Source organism: Pteropus medius, unplaced genomic scaffold, assembly GCF_902729225.1.
Source record: "Pteropus medius unplaced genomic scaffold, Ma_sr-lr_union100, whole genome shotgun sequence".
NCBI lineage: Eukaryota > Metazoa > Chordata > Mammalia > Chiroptera > Pteropodidae > Pteropus > Pteropus medius.
This window is the reverse complement of record NW_024340696.1, coordinates 35,795,590-35,818,482: the sequence shown is the minus strand read 5'-3', so window position 1 is coordinate 35,818,482 and position 22,893 is coordinate 35,795,590. Positions and strand designations below refer to the sequence as shown.

At 31.2% G+C, this 22,893-nt stretch overlaps 1 protein-coding gene and 1 pseudogene across 3 annotated transcripts in view; both read left to right on the top strand.

The window, feature by feature from the left end:
- TBC1D32 (TBC1 domain family member 32) overlaps positions 1-22,893 on the top strand; it is a 167,799-nt gene that overhangs the window by 60,540 nt on the left and 84,366 nt on the right. For all 3 annotated transcript variants that reach the window (XM_039871447.1, XM_039871455.1, XM_039871465.1), the window contains exons 17-22: positions 1,580-1,781; positions 2,801-2,883; positions 7,144-7,282; positions 10,449-10,536; positions 12,434-12,552; positions 21,017-21,133. In XM_039871447.1, the coding sequence (XP_039727381.1) occupies positions 1,580-1,781; positions 2,801-2,883; positions 7,144-7,282; positions 10,449-10,536; positions 12,434-12,552; positions 21,017-21,133 (748 nt within the window). The remainder of the gene's footprint in view (positions 1-1,579; positions 1,782-2,800; positions 2,884-7,143; positions 7,283-10,448; positions 10,537-12,433; positions 12,553-21,016; positions 21,134-22,893) is intronic.
- Positions 18,491-18,609, top strand: LOC120610250 (uncharacterized; annotated as a pseudogene).

Below are 22,893 nucleotides of genomic sequence, written 5' to 3'. Positions count from 1 at the left end.
TAAAGATTCAAGCATTGTTTTCAGCTTTTGCTGTACAGACTGTATTTTAATATTACTATTAAGTTACTGTGGAAAAAGTTCTTCATAGAAAAATTTAACTAATAAATACTAATTAAATAATATAATTAGAAAATCACCATTTGTAAACCCCTAATGAAATAGTAGATTTAGGAATTGATCATGAATTGATGCTAAAATCATTAGGTGGAGGTCTAATGAGGAGAGTTCAGGCTTGTACCATCTTACTAATTGATTATTAGCATCACTAAAATTGGGACAACAAGATAAGTTCCTTATGATACAATGTAATAGGAGGCACACAACAGCAACCACCTAAGAAGATGTTTTGCCAAGAAAAAAAATAAATTGAACTTAAATCTAATTAAGCTTCTAGATATAATTATTACTTAATAAGAAATATTGGGAACTAGAGGAACACTTTAAATGACACCGTGATGAAGCAATTATTTAAATAAAGAATGGACAGTAAAAACAACTGTATCTCCAACAAATCAGTGGCATTGAGGAAAAAACAGAAGGGGCCTAAAACAGCCATAACAAATTAATGCACTCTTTGGAACTTGTTTGAGTTCTGATTTGAACAAATCTATTGTAAAAAGACAACCTTAAGACAAGAATTTTGATATAAGGTGACTATCAGATAATATTAAGAACTTATAATTTTGTTAGGTGGGGTATTGGCATGTAAAATAGAAACCTTGATCAGAATTGTACACTGGGTAAAATAATATGATGTCTGGGATTTATCATATAATCTCCAGCAATGTTGAGGAGGGGGGTGGTCAGGGAACAGATAAAATAAGATTGGATAACGGTTGAAGATGGTTGAGGTGTACATGGAAAGTCAGTACCTTGTTCCATATACTGCCTACTGTTTTTATGAAGGCGTTGTTTTCTTAATCCAACAACCTAATTAATAGTATGCTACTCTGGAGCCAGACAGCCTGGTTTTGTTGGTCCCGGCTCCACCTCTTATTAGCCCTGTGATATTATTCAAGTTACTTAATCTATGTAAGTCTTAATTATATTTCCTTACTTGTAAAAATTGAAAAATAATTAACCTACTTTATAGAGTTATTGTAAGGATTAAATGAGTTAATACATTTAAAATACTTAGAACAGAGCTTGGCACATGATAAACATTTACTGTGTTCTTTATCTATTACTATTATTACTATTAAAGTGTCCCAGCTTTTGAGATAAGGGGAACCACATACCATTAATATACTGGGGAAGGTATAACCAATACTAGGAACAGAGAATTTGGGATTAAGCAAAGTTGCATATGGTCCTGGACCCATTGGGTCTACAACCTTTAACTGTTTAAGTTTTGTTGCTCTTTCTATCTTTATATTCTTTTCTTTCTTCTACTGATAGTGCTCTCATTATTAGCCATCTGCACATGGGAGGGAATCAGCATATTGACCTGTCAGAGAAAAGCTAGAGAAGGACTAAAAGTAAGACAAACAAATGAGTTCGTGATAAGGCTAGATTTTTGGTAGTGTTTTTTAAGTCATGATTTATAACCTCGGAATCACCTTTAGGTATCACCCTTTAGTTCTACAGGTGCTCATATAATTGCTCAGTTTTCAAAAAAACTTCTTGATGAAGATATTTCTATTTTTTCTGGATCGGAAATGTTGCCTCTGGTTAAAGGAGCTTTTATTTCTGCGTGTCGTCAAATATATGGTACATGTGAAGGCTTGCAGGTGTTAATTCCTTACAGTTTGCATGAATCTATAGCAAAGGCATGGAAGAAGGTAAGTATTTTCAAGATTTTTCTTTTCCTCTCTGCAAATCTTTATTTCAAATATAATCACTATTATAGTGTCATACCGCAGTTAAAATATTTTACTAGGGGCAAATATGATTTATGTAGCATCACAGTACTCTAGGATACATAATACTTTTAATTTGGTAGAGGATGACTTTAGGACCTCCTCTCCTACTGGGACACAGTTCTAGGACCTAGCTGGGTACTACAGTCTTCTAGCAGGACAGGCTTTAGACAGATTATCTTTGCATAGAATGACATTCCTCTTTGAAAGTTATTTCTGAGCATTTTTTTTTAAATTTATTAGTTTCAAGTATACAGCACATCGGTTAGACATCTATATAGGTAGTAAAATGATCCCCTCAGTTGCTCCCTCCCTCTCCTGACCCTCAACCTTGCCAATGTATTAATGCTAATTGCATTCCTTACGCCATGCTTCCCATCCCCGTGACCATTCGTCAGCTACTAATTTGTACTTCTTTAACCCTTCACCCCATTCTCCCAGCCCTTTAAACCGCCCTCTCCTCTGTCCATCACCAAATTGTCCGCTATATTTGTGAGTCTGTTTTAGTTTGTTCTTTTTATTCCTTAAATTCCACATATAAGTGAAGTTGTATAATGTTTATCTTTCTCTGTCTGACTTAAATACCTTCTAGGTTCATCACAGCAATATCTTTTTCCATCCCCTTCCTTTTCATATGTAGGGGTCTTGTTTTCTTATCCTTATAGCCACTCCATCTGAGCGTTTTTTAGACAGCTGGATTTTTTATTATGGTCTCTGGAGATCACAATGTGGCAATAGTCAAATATATATCAATGGACCGTCTTTTTCCTCGATATATGCTTTATTTGTGAAATACTATATATTATATTTAAGAACCAAATTTAAATTTTGAAGAAAATTTAAATTACATGAAGGATCAAATATAAAAATGTAGCATGAGGTCTTATGAGTAATGCTACTAGTAAAAAAAAAAAACTGTAAATTAATCTGTTATATTCTAGACAAGTTTGCTATCAGAAAGAATTCCTACTCCAGTAGAAGGTTTGGATTCTGTTTCTTCAGTAAGCCAGGAATCCCAAAACATGTAAGTACAATTGATTAAATTCATCTGTTTTTTTTTTTTAAACGTTTCCCAAAATAATTTAAAAATGAGAATATAATAGAATACTATATCAAAGACATTTTGCAGGAAGATAAATGTATACATGTAGGATCAAGGAAAATTATATCCAGGAGGAACTTCAGAGATTATATAATATTCGTGCCTTTAAAATATATCTAGCAATATTTATTATTCTTGCTTTATCCTGTATTTACAGTTTGGGTTAGAAATTTGACATGTAGTAGTGTTTCCAAAAAATTTGGAGAATTACCAAATACTAAAATTGGAAAGCTAACTAGGGAGTTTAGTAGAAAGTGTTTTCAAATGCCAAAGAAGTTCATTTATATTTAAACTATGATTTTTCAAAATATGTGAACATTCATTTTAATTAGATTTTGGTATAGAAAAATTATTTAAATCCATATTTATACCAGTTTTTAATTTAAATGTCTCCATGTTTCTTCACAGATATCATTAGGATGTGGGATCAGATTAATGGGGAAAATATATATTTTTTAAACTTAAGACTAGGTGACACATGTTTCTGGATTCTCTTCTTACTTGAGTGCTGGCATAGACTAAATAGATAATAATTAGAAGACTCTTAAAGGATATTCTTAAGAGAAATCCAAAAACTAATATTTCTTTTTAGATAAGCATAGTTTAGCTAAAAGAAAAAGAACCAAGCAAAACACCTTTTGCATTTCCTTAACAGTGCAATAGTTCAACAAATAATTATAGCTAATTTTTAGAGAATTAACTTTTTTCTTTTTTCTTATCTACTTGTCATAAACTTAAATCAACTGCCACTTTTTCTTTCTTTCTTTTTTTTTTTTTTACTCACAAGGGAGTGAGTAAAAACATTTCTACAATTCACTTTTGAGATAATTTTTAGATTTGTTTTGGAAGTCTATAATTTGTCATTTTTTGTTTTCATTCATGCATCCATTTTGTACCCATTCATTCAGCTATTTATTGGACCAAGTTCTTTGCTGAGTTCTGAGGATACCTATATACTTCAGAAAGCTTATTGTGTAGTGTAGAATACAAATAAATTAATATAACGTGGTGATACAGTATGCTAAATTTATATGATAGAGGTCATGCAGGGTCCATTGGGAGTGAATTTGGGGAAATCTTCCCAGAAGTTGTTGTTAAACTAGGTGAAAAAGAATACTTTGATATTAGTGGTTTAAAAAGGGGAGAACATTATTCTAAGTAGAAGAAATAGTGTGGTCAATAGGCTATAAGAAAAAGGGAACATGATTAATGTACTTAACACATTTTACTGTCAGTAATATTTTAAAATTTTCGATGGTAGAGTCTGAAGGAGCTAATAAATTATACTCCACTCCTTTCCTCCTGAGTTTTGAACCAATTAACAGAGATAAAAAAAAGTCAAGCAAATCAAAACACTGAATAACATAAGTTTCCTAAGACTGAACTCAAGAATTTGATTTACCCATTTCTATCACAATCAATAGTGGAAAGCTATAGGAGTCCCTCTAAGGCAGAGCTTACAAAGATCACAGTTAATTACATAGTAGAACAGAGCATAATGTGTGCTTCCTACAGGAAGCTGGATCACAGAGAGGAAATGGACTTGGGGAGAGGCATTGCTCAGGTCATCCTCCAAATCTCCTGTGTCTTTTCTTCTTCCACAGGGAGGAGCAAGTGATTAGGTGGAAAGACGCAAGCAGTATTAAAATGGGAACTGTACTAGATGGGGAAACTAGGTGGGGAAAAGGAGATTCCCCCAACATCTGATATTAATGTCTTTGAAACAAAAGATTTAATGAGTTTTTGGTAATAGTCAAAACTGTTGATTTCAATGTTGTCATCAAAATTAAATTACCTCATAGAAAGAATCAAGTATCGTTTGCTCTTTTGAGTTAATTGAAAAGTTAGTATGAGATGGGCATTATACGTTTCTTTGTAGTTTGGTAAAACTTGAGAGTAAAACCATCTGGGCCAATTAACTAGACTAAGTCTGATGCCAACACATAGTACTCTTCTCCTCCCTTCCCCTCACCACTCTCTCTGTTAAATGGTAGTTTCTCTGAGTATAAAAGTTTTGATAGACAATTGTTTTTCATCAGTATTTGAAACTATTACCCCACTGTCCTCTAGAATAAGTAGTAACTGATAAATCTGTCAGTATAGTTGCCTTTATTTATAGGTCATATCTTTTCTCTCTCATAACTTTTAATTTCTTTTTTTTGGATGTTTACTATTTCTTTATGATTTAAATTTATCCTCCTTGGTACCCTAGACACTCTTTTATTCTATAGCCTGGACTGGTGTCTTTCCTTAAATCTAGAAAATCTTCTAGATTTTGAAAATTATTTTCTTTTCAAATACTTTTTTCATTTTCTTTTCTTGGAGCTTTTATTAGATATATATTGAGATCTTTCAGTCTATGCTCTATGTCTCATCTGTTTTTTTCAAATGTTTCTTATCTACCTGTCATTCAATTCTTTCCTTGCCCTGACCTAGACTTTATCCTATCTGCTTTCTACATGGCTATATTTTTAAATTTTCAAGTTCTTTAATAGTTATTTTTTTTTAAATCTGTTTTTATTTCATCTCTGCTTTTTGTTTCACAGTTGTAATGGAATTTTTAAAATATGCTTTGATCATCATATTAATAAAATTATTCTGAGGTCATTATTTCTGAAAATTACTTCAGCTGGAATAATTTCATTTGATGAATATTGATTTTTCTGGTTCTTAGCTTTAGATATCTTTTAAAGTTTAATTGCAAATCCATTTTTAAGTGAGAGTTTTTTCCTTCCCTACTTCCCTCCCTCCTTCCTTATTTATCTCAATTTCTATTACTGTGTTCATTTTCCCTGTTCAGCATTTATACGGTTTTTCTCTTTTACCCCCATGTTTTAAATAAACATGGCATTGTATTGGCATTGAGGCTCCTGTCAGTGATAATGGAGATATTGCAGATATAATTAAAGAATTGGAAGATGAATTGATCATCTGTTCATTTCCAGAAATAAGGGTTTATCTGTATTCTTCTGTCACCCTAGGCTTATGGCTTATCAGCAGTCCCAGTTTTATACATATATGTATATTTTGTTCATTATATATAATATTTTCTTTATATAAATTAATTATATATTTTAATTTCAATTAAATATATATTTGCTAGTCTATGCAGTCTTGAGCCTAGCACTGGTCTTGTGTCTCATATGTAACCCTTTTAGCTTTATAGTCTCTTGGAGCCAAATTTGGCTTCCATTGCCTATATTGCTTCAAAACTAGTCTAACTTCTTTGTGCTTCTGTTCTCTTTGTCCAAGGTGATATTTATGTTGTATTTGAACATGGTCGTATCTTTGACAATTGCAGAGGGATATATGTCAAAATAATTTTTTTTTTTTTAAATCAGAAAAGACCTGGATTTCAAATTTCTCGTAAATTCAGTTCCAGAATAGATTTCTGAAATTTCCTTGGGGGGCTGAGGGAGGCACACTTTTTACAAGCTCATTTCCACTGTACATATAAACATTTGATTTTGACATATTTTAATCTCACAGTTTTTTTCCAGACAACTAGGAATATCCTGTATATAGTACATTTTCTCTTGCTTCTGGTACTTCTGAATGAAGTGCTCATATCCCTTTCTGTGCTTCCACATTTTTAGCTCTGACTCTTCTATAAACTGTGTACATCTTCTGTTTCAAGTCCCCCGCCCCCTCCGCCCCCCTGCTCCGCCCCCGCCACTCTCTGGAGAATGTTACTGGCCTTCCTTTTAGAAGTGTTCTGAAAAAAAAAAAAATCATTTCCAAAAGTATAATTAAAACCTATGAAAATAAAGATAATATGCCTGATATGCTTTAGAAAGTTGGAAGACAGATATTCTGTAATGAAAGGGATGTATATTTCAAAATAATGGAGAATTTGGGCTTGAGGAATCCAGGCACAGCAGAATTATAATAGGAAGACAGAATGAATTTAAGGCATGGATAAAAGAACCTAGATGTAATAAAAATGCTGACATATGCAGTTAATATTTGATTCATTCAATGGAGGAAAATTATTGGGATAGAAAGTATAAGAAAAAACAATTTACTATCAAGGAAGCTATGCTTTTTATCATATTTTAAACATTTATTGAGTACTTTCAACCAATGTGTACTCTATAAATTTAATTATCAGCAGAATTAAGCTATTTTTTTTTCAGTTTGAATATAATAAAGAAACTCATACTTTTCTTTTATCTGTTTCAGTATGGCTTGGGAAGAGAATTTGTTAGATGATTTACTAAATTTTGCTGCTACCCCCAAAGGACTACTACTTCTTCAGAGAACAGGTGCTATCTATGAATGTGTGACATTTATGTTCAACCGATATGCAAAAAAATTACAGGTATGAATTACCATCTGCCACAGGCAGAAGGAGTTTTTGTTTCTTTAAAAGCCATTAGGAACATCATTCTGTTTTTTGTGTGTGAAGAGGTTATTAAACTTCAGTTAAAAAGCCATACAGGATTGTAATATTTAACTTGATATTTTTTTCAGGAATACATTAGCGAGTTAGTGTTTGTATCAATGGCTGTATTTACAGGATAGCAAACAAAATGGAGTTGAAAATTCAGTTAATCACCTAAATGTTTTATAAATGTGCTATCAAATATCTAGATATGTTAAAACTGGGTGTAACTCCAGGAAAATAATCTATTGAGTTTAAATATATGTGTCAGTGAGAGTACAGGCCTCACACTTTAAAAGAAACAACAGTATTTGTAGAGGGATTATTTTATTATTGCTACTGTTAATAAAATTTACAATATAATACAGCCTTTTCTCAGAAGTATATTCAGCTTTTTGCTGTCAAAGTAAATATCCTTAGACTTCTGGGCTTTTTAAGATCATAAGTATGCTTTTAAAAGTGTTTTCTTTGTCTCTGGCAACTGTTGTTTCTTGATGTTATTAGGTGGATTGTAAATATCACTTTATTTGTTCTTCCTTAGTCTTCAGTTCTAATTTCCTGCTTTTGTTTAAGTGTATAAAAAACAAAAAACTTTTTAGAGTTGCTTTTACCTATGAAGACTAAGTAGTTCCTGAGGGAGGGCCCTGACCATCTCTATATAAATAAAACATGAACATTAGTTCATGGGTTTATGGTATTAGGTTTGTATGTGCTGATATGTGTTTTTATTTTTTATTTTTATTTAAATGGACCTCAAGTATAGAGAATTTGGTTATTTACATGTTTCTGTTCATGGCATACTGTCCTGATCTGTCCATGCAAGGTTTCTCTCTTAATTAATTTAATTTTCCTGTCACTCCTGATTTGCAGTTCCATTTCACTTTGCTTGCAACTCCCTGCTCTAGGCTTTCATACCAACGTGTCATGTATAACATCCATAGATATGTATACTTCTCGTAGAATACTGTCTTAGTTCATTTGGTCAGTTATAACAAAATACCATAAACTGGGTGCCTTATAAATAACAGAAATTTATTGCTCACAGTTCCGAAACCAGGAGGTCCAAGATCTGGATGCCAGCATGGTTGGGTGAAGGCCCTCTTTTGGGTCAGACTTCCCATTGTATCCTCACATGGCAGAAGACGCTAGGAAACTCTCTGGGATCTTATTTTATAAGAGTACTAATCCTATTAATGAGAATTCTCCACTTTATGACCTAATCACCTACCTCCTAAAGCCCCCACTTACTACCATCACCTTGGGTTTTGCATATGAATTTTGGAGGGCCACACATTCAGACTATATCAAATATAGAAGTTTTTCAGTCTTTTTAAGTTTACATAAATGAAATTGTGTTTTAATTTGAATTTCTCTGATGACGAGTTAGAATCTTCTTGTGTACTAGTTAACCATTTGGGTTTTCATTTTTGTTTTTACATTTTTTAAAATATTCAAGCAATTCAGAGACATTTTTCTTTTTCATTCAGATGTTTGAGACCATGCAGACACAACTTTTACTCTTGTGATAATACACTGATGACTAGATGTCATTTTTTACATTCATAAATTTGCAAACAATTTTGTCTTCCTTTTTACCACACTGGTAGTTATCATAGAAGATATTGTTACTGGATCTCAGTAACCTATAACCTTATAAGTTAGTACAATACTTTAACATTGCTTTATACTATTCAAAATATTTTTTGAAATTTTAGATTCAGTTACCTTGTAAGAAAGCAACTAGGCTATTTTTTTAATTTTGCAGAAGAGAAAGTGGAGACCCTGTCTGGTTAAATGATCTGCTTATGTTCACATATCCAGTTACTGACAGAAGTAAGACTAGAACTCAGATGTGTGTTTAACAGTTTCTACTAAATCTAAGTCTTGTTTAGTAAAGCATCTCTAACTTCTCTGGTTTCTCTGCCTCTTCATTTTGAGAACACTGTGTGAATCTGGGAAACCCTTATGGCTACTAACATCTGAATCAGCAGGGTCAACGGGGGTGATTGAGAAGGTTATGAAGGCAGGTGGGAAAAGGATAGACATTTATCTTGCTGTACTTCTGTGCCATCTAACTGTAGGACTACTGGATGGCAAATTAAGGAAAATGGAAAATATGAGTAATAAAAACGGAGAAAGGAAGGCAAATTATAAAGACATGAACAGCAGAAAATTGAAGAAATTAACTTATTTGTTCCCATGGTCCTTTAGTTTATCTCTACGTTTTTTACCCTTAAACTCAATGTACAGTTTATAAATTTTTTAATTTGATTAAACAGATCCTTTTTATGAAATGTTGAAAAAATATAAATTCTAAAGGTTACTTGTTTAGAAGTCAAATGTCTTATAAGCCGATCTGATCTTAGCCAAAGTCTGAGAAGGAAGACCATTTTATAATGTCTTACTTCCTTATTCTGATTTCTGCTAAGGGAGATTCTCACTTCTGTACGGTACCATAAGTACATGTATAATACTCTTTGTGAAATAAGAAATTATTTAAGGTTTCTGCAGCACTGTTTAGAAACCTGTATATTAATGATGAGCATTCTTTGTGTGTGTGTGTGTGTGTGTGTGTATAAATTCCCTTCCTTAGCGGGGGAAAATCACATTACCTCTAAAAATAATTGTCATTTTTAAGGAGATACCATAGTCCTTTTTAAAGTTGTTTGATTATTTAAAAGCCCAGTTAAAAAATTGGCAGTCAATACAGAGTTATTAATGAAGAACCAACCTAAAGTATAAAATAATAAGATCATAGAATTTAGAGGTGGTAGAAATGTTATTTTACCTCTGGTCAAAGTCTCTTATTTTATGTATGAAGAGACTTAGACTTAGAGAGAGAAGTAACTTATTCAAGGTCCAAAAGCTACTTAATTTCAGGGGGAGGACCAGAAAATGGATCTGAAATAAGACCGTCAAAAATATTAAATTAGTATTCACTCATTGTTATAATTTCCGAGTTTGTTTTTGCTAGTCTTGTTATCTTGAAAGAATGTCTAGTGTTCTAATTTTTTAAAAAATCAATAACTCTACATGTAACATAAATAAAACATTAACGTGCTAGATATTCGGCTTCTCACTATTATTCCTTATTTATGTTTAGATCAGCAGGCATAAAAAATTTGGCTATGGAGTTTTGGTTACACAAGTGGCATCAACAGCAGCAGGTGCAATAGCACTGCAAAGTTCAGGTAAGTTTTTTCTTTTAACTAGAATTATAATTATTTAAATAAAATGGGCAAACCAATGGAAAATTTAACTGGCATGGTCAAGTATCAGAATATTGCTCCAAAGTTATTTTTCCCAAGTTAGGCCTTAAGTAAAAGAAAGTTATTAGATTTCTTTTTTATCTTTTCTTTTCCACGAAATCCCACTGGGAATTTCCTTTTCCTTTGAAACACATAAAACCCTGTTCTCCTTTCTCAGAACAGTGACACATAATGAACTAAACTGAGAAATACTTGATGCTTTAAGAAGTCACCTTCATCTTAAAAATCAAAAGGATATCATCTTCTGTCAGTACAATTGCATCTGATAGGATTTCTTAATGTTAGTTTCAATGGCTTATATATGCATAAAATTTAGTTAGCACACATACATATCATTTCCTTACTTCTTTTTTCCCTCTTCCCTTCTTGAAAGCTTCCCTCTCTCCATTTAACTTTCACCACTGTCTTTGCAGTTTGCAGTTGGCATATATTATCCACCATGGATTGGATTTCTAAGAAGTTCAAATATTGGGAACTTAATGTATCATATCTTAAGGTTATCTGACCCCTGAACCAGACATAAGATGTAATCTCTAATAGAGATGTTATGATTATATTTTTAAGGCTTAGAATTGATGAATCATAACATCAGAGGTCACTATTGATTCTCTCTTTAAATAAAAATATTTTTCTGTAGCAAATTTTAAGTATTTTTTTTTGTCTGAACTAATAAATACTACTAGTATTATGAAACATGTTTCTTGGCAGAAGTTGTCCTAAGCTAAACCACTTATTTTTTCTTCTACTTATAATAAAATCTAATTTATTATATTACTCAGTCATAGTAATGAAAACATTTGGAGACTAGATTTAATCTCAACTCAGATTTCCCTGTTGGTCAAGTCATTAAACTTTTGAGCCTCACAGTATCAAACTTCATGAGAAGGTTAAATGCAGTTTTTCACAGGACAAAGGAAGGAAGACTAATACTGCTGAGTTCCTATAATGTCTTAGGTACCATATTAGGAACTCTACACATATGATCTCATTTATACTTCATAGCAGACCTTGAATGTAGCACTGTTATTTTCAGTTTTCACACTGGGGGACTGATGCTCTTAAGAAGTCAAGGGATTTGTCTAAGGACATGCACCTAATAAGCTGGCAGATTTGCGGTTTGAATACTCATAGTCTCAATTTTGGAGCCTATATTTTTTCTGTTATATCAAGGTGCTCTTTCTGCTCTAATGCTATTGCAGACCTACTGATTTTATGATTAAGTCTTCTGTTTTATACTTTATCTTACGATTTGATTCTTCATAAAGGTTTTAATCATTAGGTTTAATAATCACTTTCATTTAGAATTATAGTATCTGACTCATGAGAATTTAAAGACTGCACTGAGCCAAAAGTTATGTGAAATGGAGAAATGTTCTAAGCATATGGAATTACAAAAAAATAATTATAATAAGGAAACACTTGTACTCTTTGGACACCTACCCTGCCTCCTAATACCTATGCCCCTCCCCCAACCTTTCAGGCTGCCTTTCACTGTTGGCTCATTTGCAGAGTAAAGCATAAATATTATTTTTTTAGAAAACATTCTCAGAGAAGTTATTGGCCAGAGATTAAAAGCTAGGACTCAACATTCAGTCCTACAGGGAAATAGTCTTTCAAAATTTCATCATTCTAGTTTTATAGTAATGAAGTATCATAAAGGTATATTAACAATCACAGATATAATTTCTATCAAGGTTAGAGGTTATTTCATGTCTTTTGTCGGTGTAGACCAGTCTTGTTTGAGGAATAATTGTATCTTTCCTTCATAATCCAAAGAAATAGTATACTATGAATATGATGTAAAACAATCCTTTTTTAGGGTTCATTAATGCGCTTATAACTGAATTATGGGCCAATCTGGAATGTGGAAGAGATGATGTTAGAGTAACCCATCCAAGATCTACTCCGGTGGATCCTATCGACCGAAGCTGTCAAAAGGTAAGACATGATTTGACTTATATAATAATATAGAGATTTTAAGTATATCTCTCAGAAATTACTTTATCCAGACTTTATCGATACTCAGTTACAACCAGCAGCCTTTCCTAATTTTTTCTTTTCTCTCCTTTTTTTCATTTCTAATTTTTAAAAAAAAAATTCACAATAAATTTAGTGAATGATAGAAACACCAGTATTCTTTGGGAATTATGTTTTGGAAAGATTTTTTTTTTATACAATGATATAAAAAATTTATATTTATGTTTTTACTATGATTTTCTGTTTTTACTATGAGATGTTACAAAATGAACAAACACAAAGAACTCTGAAACAAAAGCCAGCTGATCAAAACAAAAAAGTAAGGAAGCATTTTCCCCTTGAACTCAAATCTAATAGAAAATTGTTAGGATTATTTGAAGAAAGGATAGGCAGAGAAGATGCTATCATTAAGAGTAATATGGCCAAAATAAACTCCACACAAGAACCTCTTAAGCACCCACACAATATTCTAATTTAATGACTTTTATATATTTGATATGTTCTCCAAATTTCACTAAAATGAAATGATGATTTCTGACTTTGACTTTATGATAGCCTGGGAAATTTTTATTCAGAGGGTGTCATAAAATTATCAAAATTAAGAAAAAAAACAAAACGTTCTGCTTTCTGTATTAGTAGACTGATTCCTTCCAGTAGAAAATGCAAACTCAGGAAAATAACTTAAAATTCAACCATTTAAAAAATAAGTAAGAAATGGAGAGGAATTAATATAGATGAAGAGAACCATACTGCTCAAGATTCTGGATTTAACAAATTTTCACATGAGGAGAAGTACAACTTGGTGCTTCCCAGATAGAAATTTATACTCTAACGAGATTGTAAAACCAGAAGACAAGGTTTAGGGTCTTAGAGAAACTGGGAAGTGGAAGGAGATTCCTTGAAATTAAAGAGGAACACAGAGAGTGCTCCAACCTGTGTATACACTCTGTCTAAATATGTCACTGTCCCCTGAACTGTGCACTTGAACTTCACAGATATCACATGCTCTACCACAGTGGTCAGAGTGAAGAGAGAGTTTAAGTTGTTTAACCCCATCAACTACTAAATTAGAATCAGTACTCTTTGGGGAATAACAAAATCCAGTGTTTCTGCATCATATTCTTCACAATGTATGGAATAAAATCAAAAAATTATTAGATGTGAAGAAACAGAAAAATGTGATTCAAAGTCCAGAAAAAGGCAAATAATAGAGATTAACTATGAAATGATGGGATTGAAATTATTTGTTAAAGATTTTTAAGCAGTTATTAATAAATATAATGTAAAAGAAAATATGCTGGTAATAAATGAACAAATTAGAAATCATAGTAGAGAAGTAGGAACTATAAATAAGAGCCATATGGAGATTCTAGAGCTAAAAATTTTATTTTCTGAAATAATTTTCTCTATGAGTTTGATTGAAGATTTAGAGATGACAAGAAAGTTTACTTAATCAATAGAAATTATACAATCTAAAGAACAGAGAGAAAAAAATTAGGAAAAACTTGTGTGATTTGTGAGATCTTATCCACAGATTTAACATGTGTGATGGAATACAAAAGGAATGGGGCATAAAATATTAGAATAAGTAATAGCTGAAAATTTCTAAATGTATGAAAATATATAAACTTATAGATTAAGAAACAGTGAATCTCAAGGAAGAATATATGCAAATAATGAAATTGCAAAGAAACCACAGCAAGGTTACTTATAGATATATGAACACATGAAAACTAAAAATAAAGAAGAAATATTGAATGATGCCATAGAAAATTACACATTACATAAATTACAGGGGAACAGCAGAAAAGTTTGCTGATACTTCTTTAGAAACAGTGGAGGCCATAAGACAAAGAATGTACTGAAAGGAGAAAAACAAAAGTCAAGCTAAATTTCTATTCACCAGAAATACTCTTTAAGAATAAAAAAGTGAAATTTACAAATTAAATCTAAATAAATAATTTACAGCAGACCTGCATTTTAAATAATACTAAAAGAATTTCCTCAGGTCGAAGGAAAATGATTGCAGATATTTTGGTTTTTAGGATTAAAAGAAGAAATTGCAAGAAGATGAATGAGTATAAAAACCTATTATTTTTTTCTTCTTGTAAACACATGTGTCTCTAAAAGAATAGTGACATATGGTGGGGTTTTTTTTTTTATACTTTGAAGTAATACATATGACAGCTATACTTTACAGAACAAGGGAATGGTAAACAAATCTGGTTACAATTTTTTTTTCACATTTTATGTAAAGTAGCACAACATTCTTAATCTCTAGCAAATAGTTTTGATTTAAATTTAAGGTTACAGGGGTTTATTAAACTTCTTTGATTTTTATTAGAAATTTAGTATAAACTACGATTAACTTTTCTCTTTTAAAAAAATTGTGTATTCCTCTAAACTATGCACTGAAAGATCTAGAAATAATAACTCATAAGAGTAAAAATTCTTAATGCACAGTTTATAGTTCTAAATATCCCCTAGGGATTCTGTTGTCTTTTGGGATTTAATTTTATTTTGTCATTTTAATTTGGAAAACAATGTGACCTCAATATATAATGAGCTACATTTAAAAACTTACTTCCAGCCCCTTCCTCCCTTGTCTTACTCTCTATAGCTGAACTTTGCAATATGATAGTCCCATGTGGCTATGTAAATTTAAATTTAAACTAAAGTTAAAAATTCAACCTCCCCATTACATTTAGAGTTTGGGTTTAGCCACATAATCTACTAAATTAGAAACAGCACTCTTTGGGGAATACAACAGAATCTATCATCTCTTAAGTGCTCAATACCACAGGTAGCTAGTGATTATCATATTGTACAGTTCAGATTACATAACATTTCCATCATCAAAAATTGTTTTATTGGAGGACACTAACCTAGAAAAACCACTAAGAAAAAATGCAAAGAGGCATCTCTAAAAAACAAAATCCCCCGCCCCTCCAAAAAAAGAAAAATGTAAAAAGCTAGAGAGGAAAGAACAAAGGAAGAGAAAACAGAAGAAAAACAGAACAAATAGAAAAATAGTAGCCCTAATCAACAGTCACTTTAAATATAAGTGAACTAAATATCCTAATTAAAATGCAGAGATTTTCAGGTTGAATAAGAAAGGAACTATATACTAACTTTAAGAAACTCACTTTAAATTAAAAAAAAAAAAAAGGTTAAGTTAATCAATGAAAAGACATACCAGAGAAAAAAAGAAGACTAGAACGGCCATATTTAATATCGGATATAAAAAAAAAAATCAGAGATTAAGGAAAACATATCTATATGATAATATGAGCAATGTATCAAGAAGATATAAAATAACATAAGTCAGTTATATTCTTAGAAATCAGATTCAAAATATATGAAGTATTAAAATAGAATTTAAGGAAGAAATAGGTAAATCTACATTCACAGTCGAAGATTTTAACATTCCTGTTTTAACAGTTGATTTCATATCTTTAAATCTGTTCTGAGGTATACCGTTTAACTACTACTACTGATCACTTGATCTAATAGTTCTTTATACAATACTATATTGAATGACTGCAGAATACATTCTTTTCAGGAGCACATGGCATACTCACCAAGAGAGGCTGTTGCTAGGCTAGAATGCAAGTCTAAATAAATTTAAGATGAATGAAATAATACAAAGTATATTCTGTAACCACAATGGACTTAATTAAATATCAAGAGCTAAAAAATAAAAAAAAAAAAACAATTATTTGGAAATAACATGTTACCAAATACCATGTAGCTCAAAGAGGAAGTCACAAGGGATTTTAGAGATATTTCAACTGTATAAAAATAAAAATACAGTATATAAAAAAATGTGAATATATCTGAAATAAAGCTAAGAGGGATATTTTTAGCTTTAATATTACAAAGTAAGAAGCATCTAAAATTAATGATTCAAGTTACTATCTAAATAACTAGAAAAAGAAGAGCAAATTATACCCAAAGTGCATGGAAGAAAAGACATAATAAATATTAGAGTAGAAATCAATAGAACAGAAAAAAGATAAATTAGAGAAAAGTAACAAAACCAAAAGATGGTTTTTTGAAGTGATTATTAAAGATTATAAAACCCTAGCCAGACTGATCAAGAAAATGAGAGACCTAAAATTACTAATATAAAGAATGAAAGAGGAGGCTGTCACTTAAGATCCCACAAATATTAAAGAACAATAAAGGATGATCAGCTTTATGCCATGAATTCAACAACTAAGATAAAATTGGCAAACTTCTTAAAAAAAATATGCTTACCCAAACTGACCCAGTAAAAAATAGAAAATCTAAAAAGGTATGTATCAGTTAAAGAAAGTAAATTATCAAAAACCTTCCCACAAAGAAAATCAGATAGTTTCACTGGTGAATTCTATAAAATTTTTAAAGATAAGAGAAAGAGCACCAATCATACACAAGTTCTTTCAGAAAACAAGGGTATAGGAATCAGTTTCAAACTTATGTTTTGAGTTCGGCATAACCCTGATGTGGCAAAAAGACATAAATTTTACCAAAAAAGAAAATTACAGACCAATATTTTTATTGAATATCAACTTAAAAATATTTAACAAAATATTTTCAAATTATATCAACCAATAAAAAAGGATCATTATGATCAAGTGGGGTTTATCCCAGCCATATAAAGTTAGATTAACATTGTAAAATGAAACTATAATTCACCATATTAACATAATAAAGAGAAAAGTCATACACTGATTTCAATAGATGGGGAAACGGCATTTGAGAAAATTTAATACTCATTTATAAAAACTCAGCAGATTTAATCCTCAAACTGATAAATATTATCTTTGAAAAACATACCTCTTCAGCAATAGTGAAATATTGAACCTAAAATTTGTTCACTCTTAGCCACTTTTACTCAATATTGTTTTAGGTCTTAATGCAATAAGGCAAGAACAAAAATAGAAGGCCTATAGATTGGAAAGATGTGTAAAACTATATTTGATAATGGTTTGATTTTTCATCTAAATCAAAAAACTTTCTTTGAATCACTCTCAGATTATTTAACACTTTAAAAATACATCTCTGGTATAGTAGGTATAACTGATACATCTTGCTTAGTACTTAGTACTTAGTACTTAGTCATTCTTAGTACTTCCAAATCCTAATTTGTTTTTTTCTCCTAATTTTGTCCACTCAGAAACATTTTCATTCATAGCATTCTATCTAAAATATAAAATATAATTTTCATTACTTTTCTGAAAACAATTTATTTCCTTTTGTTAGAGGATAAAGATAGAGCTCATTAACACAGCACATACCCACCTGCCTTCCTGCTTGCTGCCTCTGCAGCCATGTCTCTCACTTCTTGCTTTGCTGTGGAATGTCATCCTCCCAATATCTTCCCACTCCTCTCTGGAGTACAATACCAGCAGGTCATTTCGAGCATTGTTTTAAATCATCTAATAGTGTATTTGTCCTATCTTACACTGTGAGTCCTTGGGGGCAGGGATCATTTTTCATTCATATTTTTATTCTTAGCATCTAGTAAACTTGCTGATAAGCAGCCAGCATTAAAATATTTTGAATGGATAATTAAGTGAATAGATAATCATTATCAACCTGAAGAGTTTTTAATTCATAAGAAAAATTCTTGGTTTTAGGCTTAATTTTATGCTGTAGTTTTAAAATATATCAAACATTTGACCTTCCTTTACTTTTCAAATAATAGAATCCCATTATTTTCTTCAAACCATTGATGAAATAGAAATATATTTTATGCTAATATAAATTTTAGGATAATTAATATCTGATAGTAACATCTTATGTTATTTTTGTGGGAACCAGTGATTACATTATAAATATTTTCTTGAGCTCTAGAAGTGCTTAACATCACAATTTTGTAGTATGCTAATATCTTTTAAAAATCCTCAGTATGGTCTATGGCCATGCCACCCGGAACATGCCCAATCTTGTCTGATCTCGGAAGCTAATCAGGGTTGGGCCTGGTTAGTACTTGGACAGGCGACCACCTAGGAATACCAGGTGTTGTAGGCATAAAAAAAAAAAAAAGGCAAAAAAATGCTCAGCGTGTGAAAAATGGATTTGTTTCTCCTAGAAACAAAATGCTGAAATCTTAAGTTTCTTTAAAATTCTGTTTAGATTGTTTTAGTTCAAATACAATTACTAAATAGTTTTCACCTAGAGTTCAATGTAATATTAGAGTAGCATATCAAAAGTTATGATTCTGTTATATGGTCCACATTGTTTTATTTCTCAGGTGGAAGTAGGGAGGTTTCATAAACAACAATGGAATTCTTCATGTGTAAATAGCACAAAAATTCTCAACATAATATTGATATACATGATTTGTAAAGACCATACTTCTATGGATAATGTCAAATGTCAAAAAAGACACTTATTAAGTTTTTAAAAATAATCTGTCATTGTTATAATAGATGGAAAGGGTGTTTTAAACATAAAAGACTTATTTATGATAGTATCTGAATATTGCTGGATTAATATTAAGAACGTTTATGAAATATTTGCATATTCAAATTATGCATTTTAGCTTATATTTTGATAAATTAAAAATAAAACTTACGGCATCTGTTTTATCTTTCTAGTCAACACCCTGGTGATTAGTGAATTTTTACAGTGGTTCCCTACATGGCTGTGAATTCTCTAGTTTTGCTGCATTTCATTTTATATATAATTAATAGATATTCCTCATACATTCTTTCCTTGACATAAATTTTTTTCTTCCTCCTTTATAGTGCATGCTTTTAGCATAGTGTTTCCTTTAAATAGGCATTCAGTAAATGGCTACTAGGCTATTAAATTTATTCTACTCTATGATAATGTTATTGCTATCTGAATAGATATTAACTTTATAAATATGTTGATTCCCTTTTTAGAAAGGAAATCTTCATTTTATGGAAAATTTATGGGGAAAAAAGGAAACTTTTAAAAAACTTGATGTGAGTTCATTTTTCATCCTACTGCAGCATTTGTTAAAAGCTACTGTGTGTTAAATGAATTTACTTAGCCACAGTTAAATAGCATTACATTTGGTATAATAAGAGGATTATAAAATGGCCTCTACCTTACAGGTCCTCAAACAAAGGCTGTGAAACAAGGTGACACTGTTAAATAGCATCTGAAGATTATATAGTGATTTGTAATGAGTAACCTTAGCCTGAAAATAAGAAAATATAATAAATTAGTTTATGACCAACTTTCTGATAGTGTATGACTTTGCTAAAGTCTCTTCACTTGTCTGGTCCTCAAGTTTTCTCATCTATTAAATGAGAGATTGAATTAACTGTTCTTTTTAATTTTCTCAATATTCTGATTTTAGTGAAAATTCTTAATTTGATTCTTAAATTTTCTGAGTCTAGGGAAAATTTAAAAATGACAAGCAGCAAGCATTATAGTTACAAATAAGTAGTTAATATAGGACAAAGTAAACATACAGATATTGGAATGTAAGGATTCTAGAGGCAGATAAAGTTATTTGGAAAGCCTTCTAGAGAAAGAGGGGGCAAACTTTTGAAAGCTTATGAAATGGGATAATGAGTATGTGAGAGGGCAGGAAAAACATGTTAGTAGATAAGAAAAGTTTATCTATGTGGCAGTCAGTTGAAGGAGCCCACAGGCAGATTTGATTGACTGAAGTGGTGACTTCATGCTGAGGGGTAATGGGAAATGAAGCTTTTGATAACTGTTAAGAGAAGGTGGGTGTCAATTAGTAAAGCGCCTTGAAAGTCATGCCGAGGAGTTTAGATTTGATGTTTACTAATAGGCAACCACGCATTCTTTTGCACAGAGAATCCAAATAATGAAATGTGCCTGAGAAAAATATTCAGATTGCCTTTAATAAAAGGAAATGAGATTGGGAACTTAAAGATTTCACAGGGATTAACTTGATAAGATTGCACTGGAAAATGAGCTGGTTTTGATAGGAAAAGCCATGGCTTTCTTAAATTTACTATGATTAGGATAGTTGTATTTACAGAGAATGTAGTTAAAGGATAAAGATGGCCTTGTGACCTAAGTAAAGAATATATAGAATTTATTATCTTGCTCCAGAGCCCCTAAGTGTTATTCTCTTATATTGTCTTACACATCAGAATGACAGATGCAAAGAAAACATAGATCCTTTAATTTTTTTTCTCAGAATCAAACTTTTCAAGAGATACATGATATCTTAATACATTTTCCAACTCTCAAGTATGTTTTGTTACGACTGTTATTATGTATTGTCAACACATAGATTCTTGTTAATGGTAACTATTTTATATTTATGTACGTATTTCACCTTTATGTAGATTAATTAGGCTTATTTGAAAAACTAACCCTTGTAGTCTACTGCTATAAAACTTCATTTAACGATTCTTCCATGGATGTGGTTAGAAAAAAATGAACCATTTAAATGACTGTTTTCTTTCTCTTTCCACCCTAGTCTTTTCTAGCACTGGTGAACTTGCTATCTTATCCTGCTTTTTATGAGCTGATAGGCAATCAAGATCTTCCTAATAAAACAGAATACTCTCTTCGTGAAGTCCCAACGGGTGTTATTGTAAGTCATTTTATTTTAATCTTTCCCTTTTATAAACGATACTTTTTGAGATTTGTAGTAAAAATGCAATTTGACAGAAAAAAAAGAACACTATTTAATGATATTCAAAGGCTGATACATTTACCCATGGAATATCAGCTTCTGAATTATCTGTGAATGGAATCTTTGATCCAGGACACCTAACAGTTGCAATACCTATCGGAATGAATAGAGTGTTAACACTCCCCAACAAGGAAAGAGATGTGGTATAAATAGAAGTATGTATGAAATTATATTATTAGTCATACTGGTGCTATTCCTTTATTGGCTAGAATAATTAGAAATAAACTGTATTTAAGAAGTCTAATACATTTTCTCCTTATATTTTAATGAAATATATGTTACTGGCCCATGAGGGAAGTATATACATATTTATTTAATCTGAGACTTATTTTATGTTAATACTTTCAGATGGATAACTTGTTCTAATCATCCAGAGATATTTACTTCCTCATTTTTGGATAAATTTATGAATTAGACACATAAATATAAATATGTACACATATGCATTTGTAAAGAATTATTTGATTAATACTGAAATTCTATTATTAATCCTTTTTGTTTTTCTGGTCATTCGTCTATATGGTGGCGTTTTGTACAGTTTTACTTTTTTGAGTACTTTGAATTCTTATTAATACTAAACATTTATTTTTTTAAAACTTTCTCTACTTTGGGAAATTTTTGATAATTTATATGAATAAAATATAAAGATAAATACTTCTGTCATTAAACTTTTTATATTCTCTTCTTTGAAATGATCCAGTTTTATATTGTGGTTACTTATATGTTAGCACTTCTTAAGTACTTTTATAATTAGCTATTTATGTGCCTGTCTTTCCTGCTACACTGTGAGTGTCCAAGAGCAAGTAGGATATCTTAGTCAACCTTAGAATCTAGAACATAGTAGAAGTCCAGTGAATGGTCTTTGAAAATATTCCTGGTATTATTGCCTTTACTGAAACTGATTATGGGAATTAGTACAAATGAATTGCATTATTTTATCTAGAACAATGGTTTGGATATTTGTTCTGTTAAGTTTTCAGGGATATCTGTAGCGCTTATTGAAAGATATCTTTCCACTTAGGGAAGGCTTTGTCTTTTAGTTTTAAAATACTTAACTGTGAATAGCTTTGTTATTCCGCCTCTCCTAACAACATTATTGTAACCTTATAGAAGAGTCACTGCTTCCCATCATCATTTAAACATGTTAAAATCTATTAAAATAAACAACAGCTCCCTTGACCTGTGTCTTCCTTTAGCTATCACTCTATGTATGGTTTTCTTTTTAGTTTTCCCCTTGAAAAACTTTCTGAAAAAAATTGTCTATATTTTAAGTCTCTGCTTTCTCGTCTATCGGCTCCAGGAGCCACTGTAATCTGGTGTCTTGCTTAATTACTTAACTGAAATTGTTCTGTCAGAAGTCACCAGTAAATATGTAATTCCTTTACTCAAAGGAACCTCCCCATTCCTTTAACTAATTTACCACCTTGTGGCATTTGGACCAGTTGATTCAATCATTCTGTTGTCACTCTCTTCTATGACTGTGGTACTGCTTCTTCTTGACCAGCTTCTTGGCCTCTCCTGCATCGTTGGTCTTCTTTGAGGACTTTTCTTCTGTCTGTCTTATGTCTTCCAGGTTGATCACATTGAATTCTATGGTTTCAGTTGTACACTGACAAATCTCTGACCTGTATCATTCATTTGACTGCCAGATCTATACC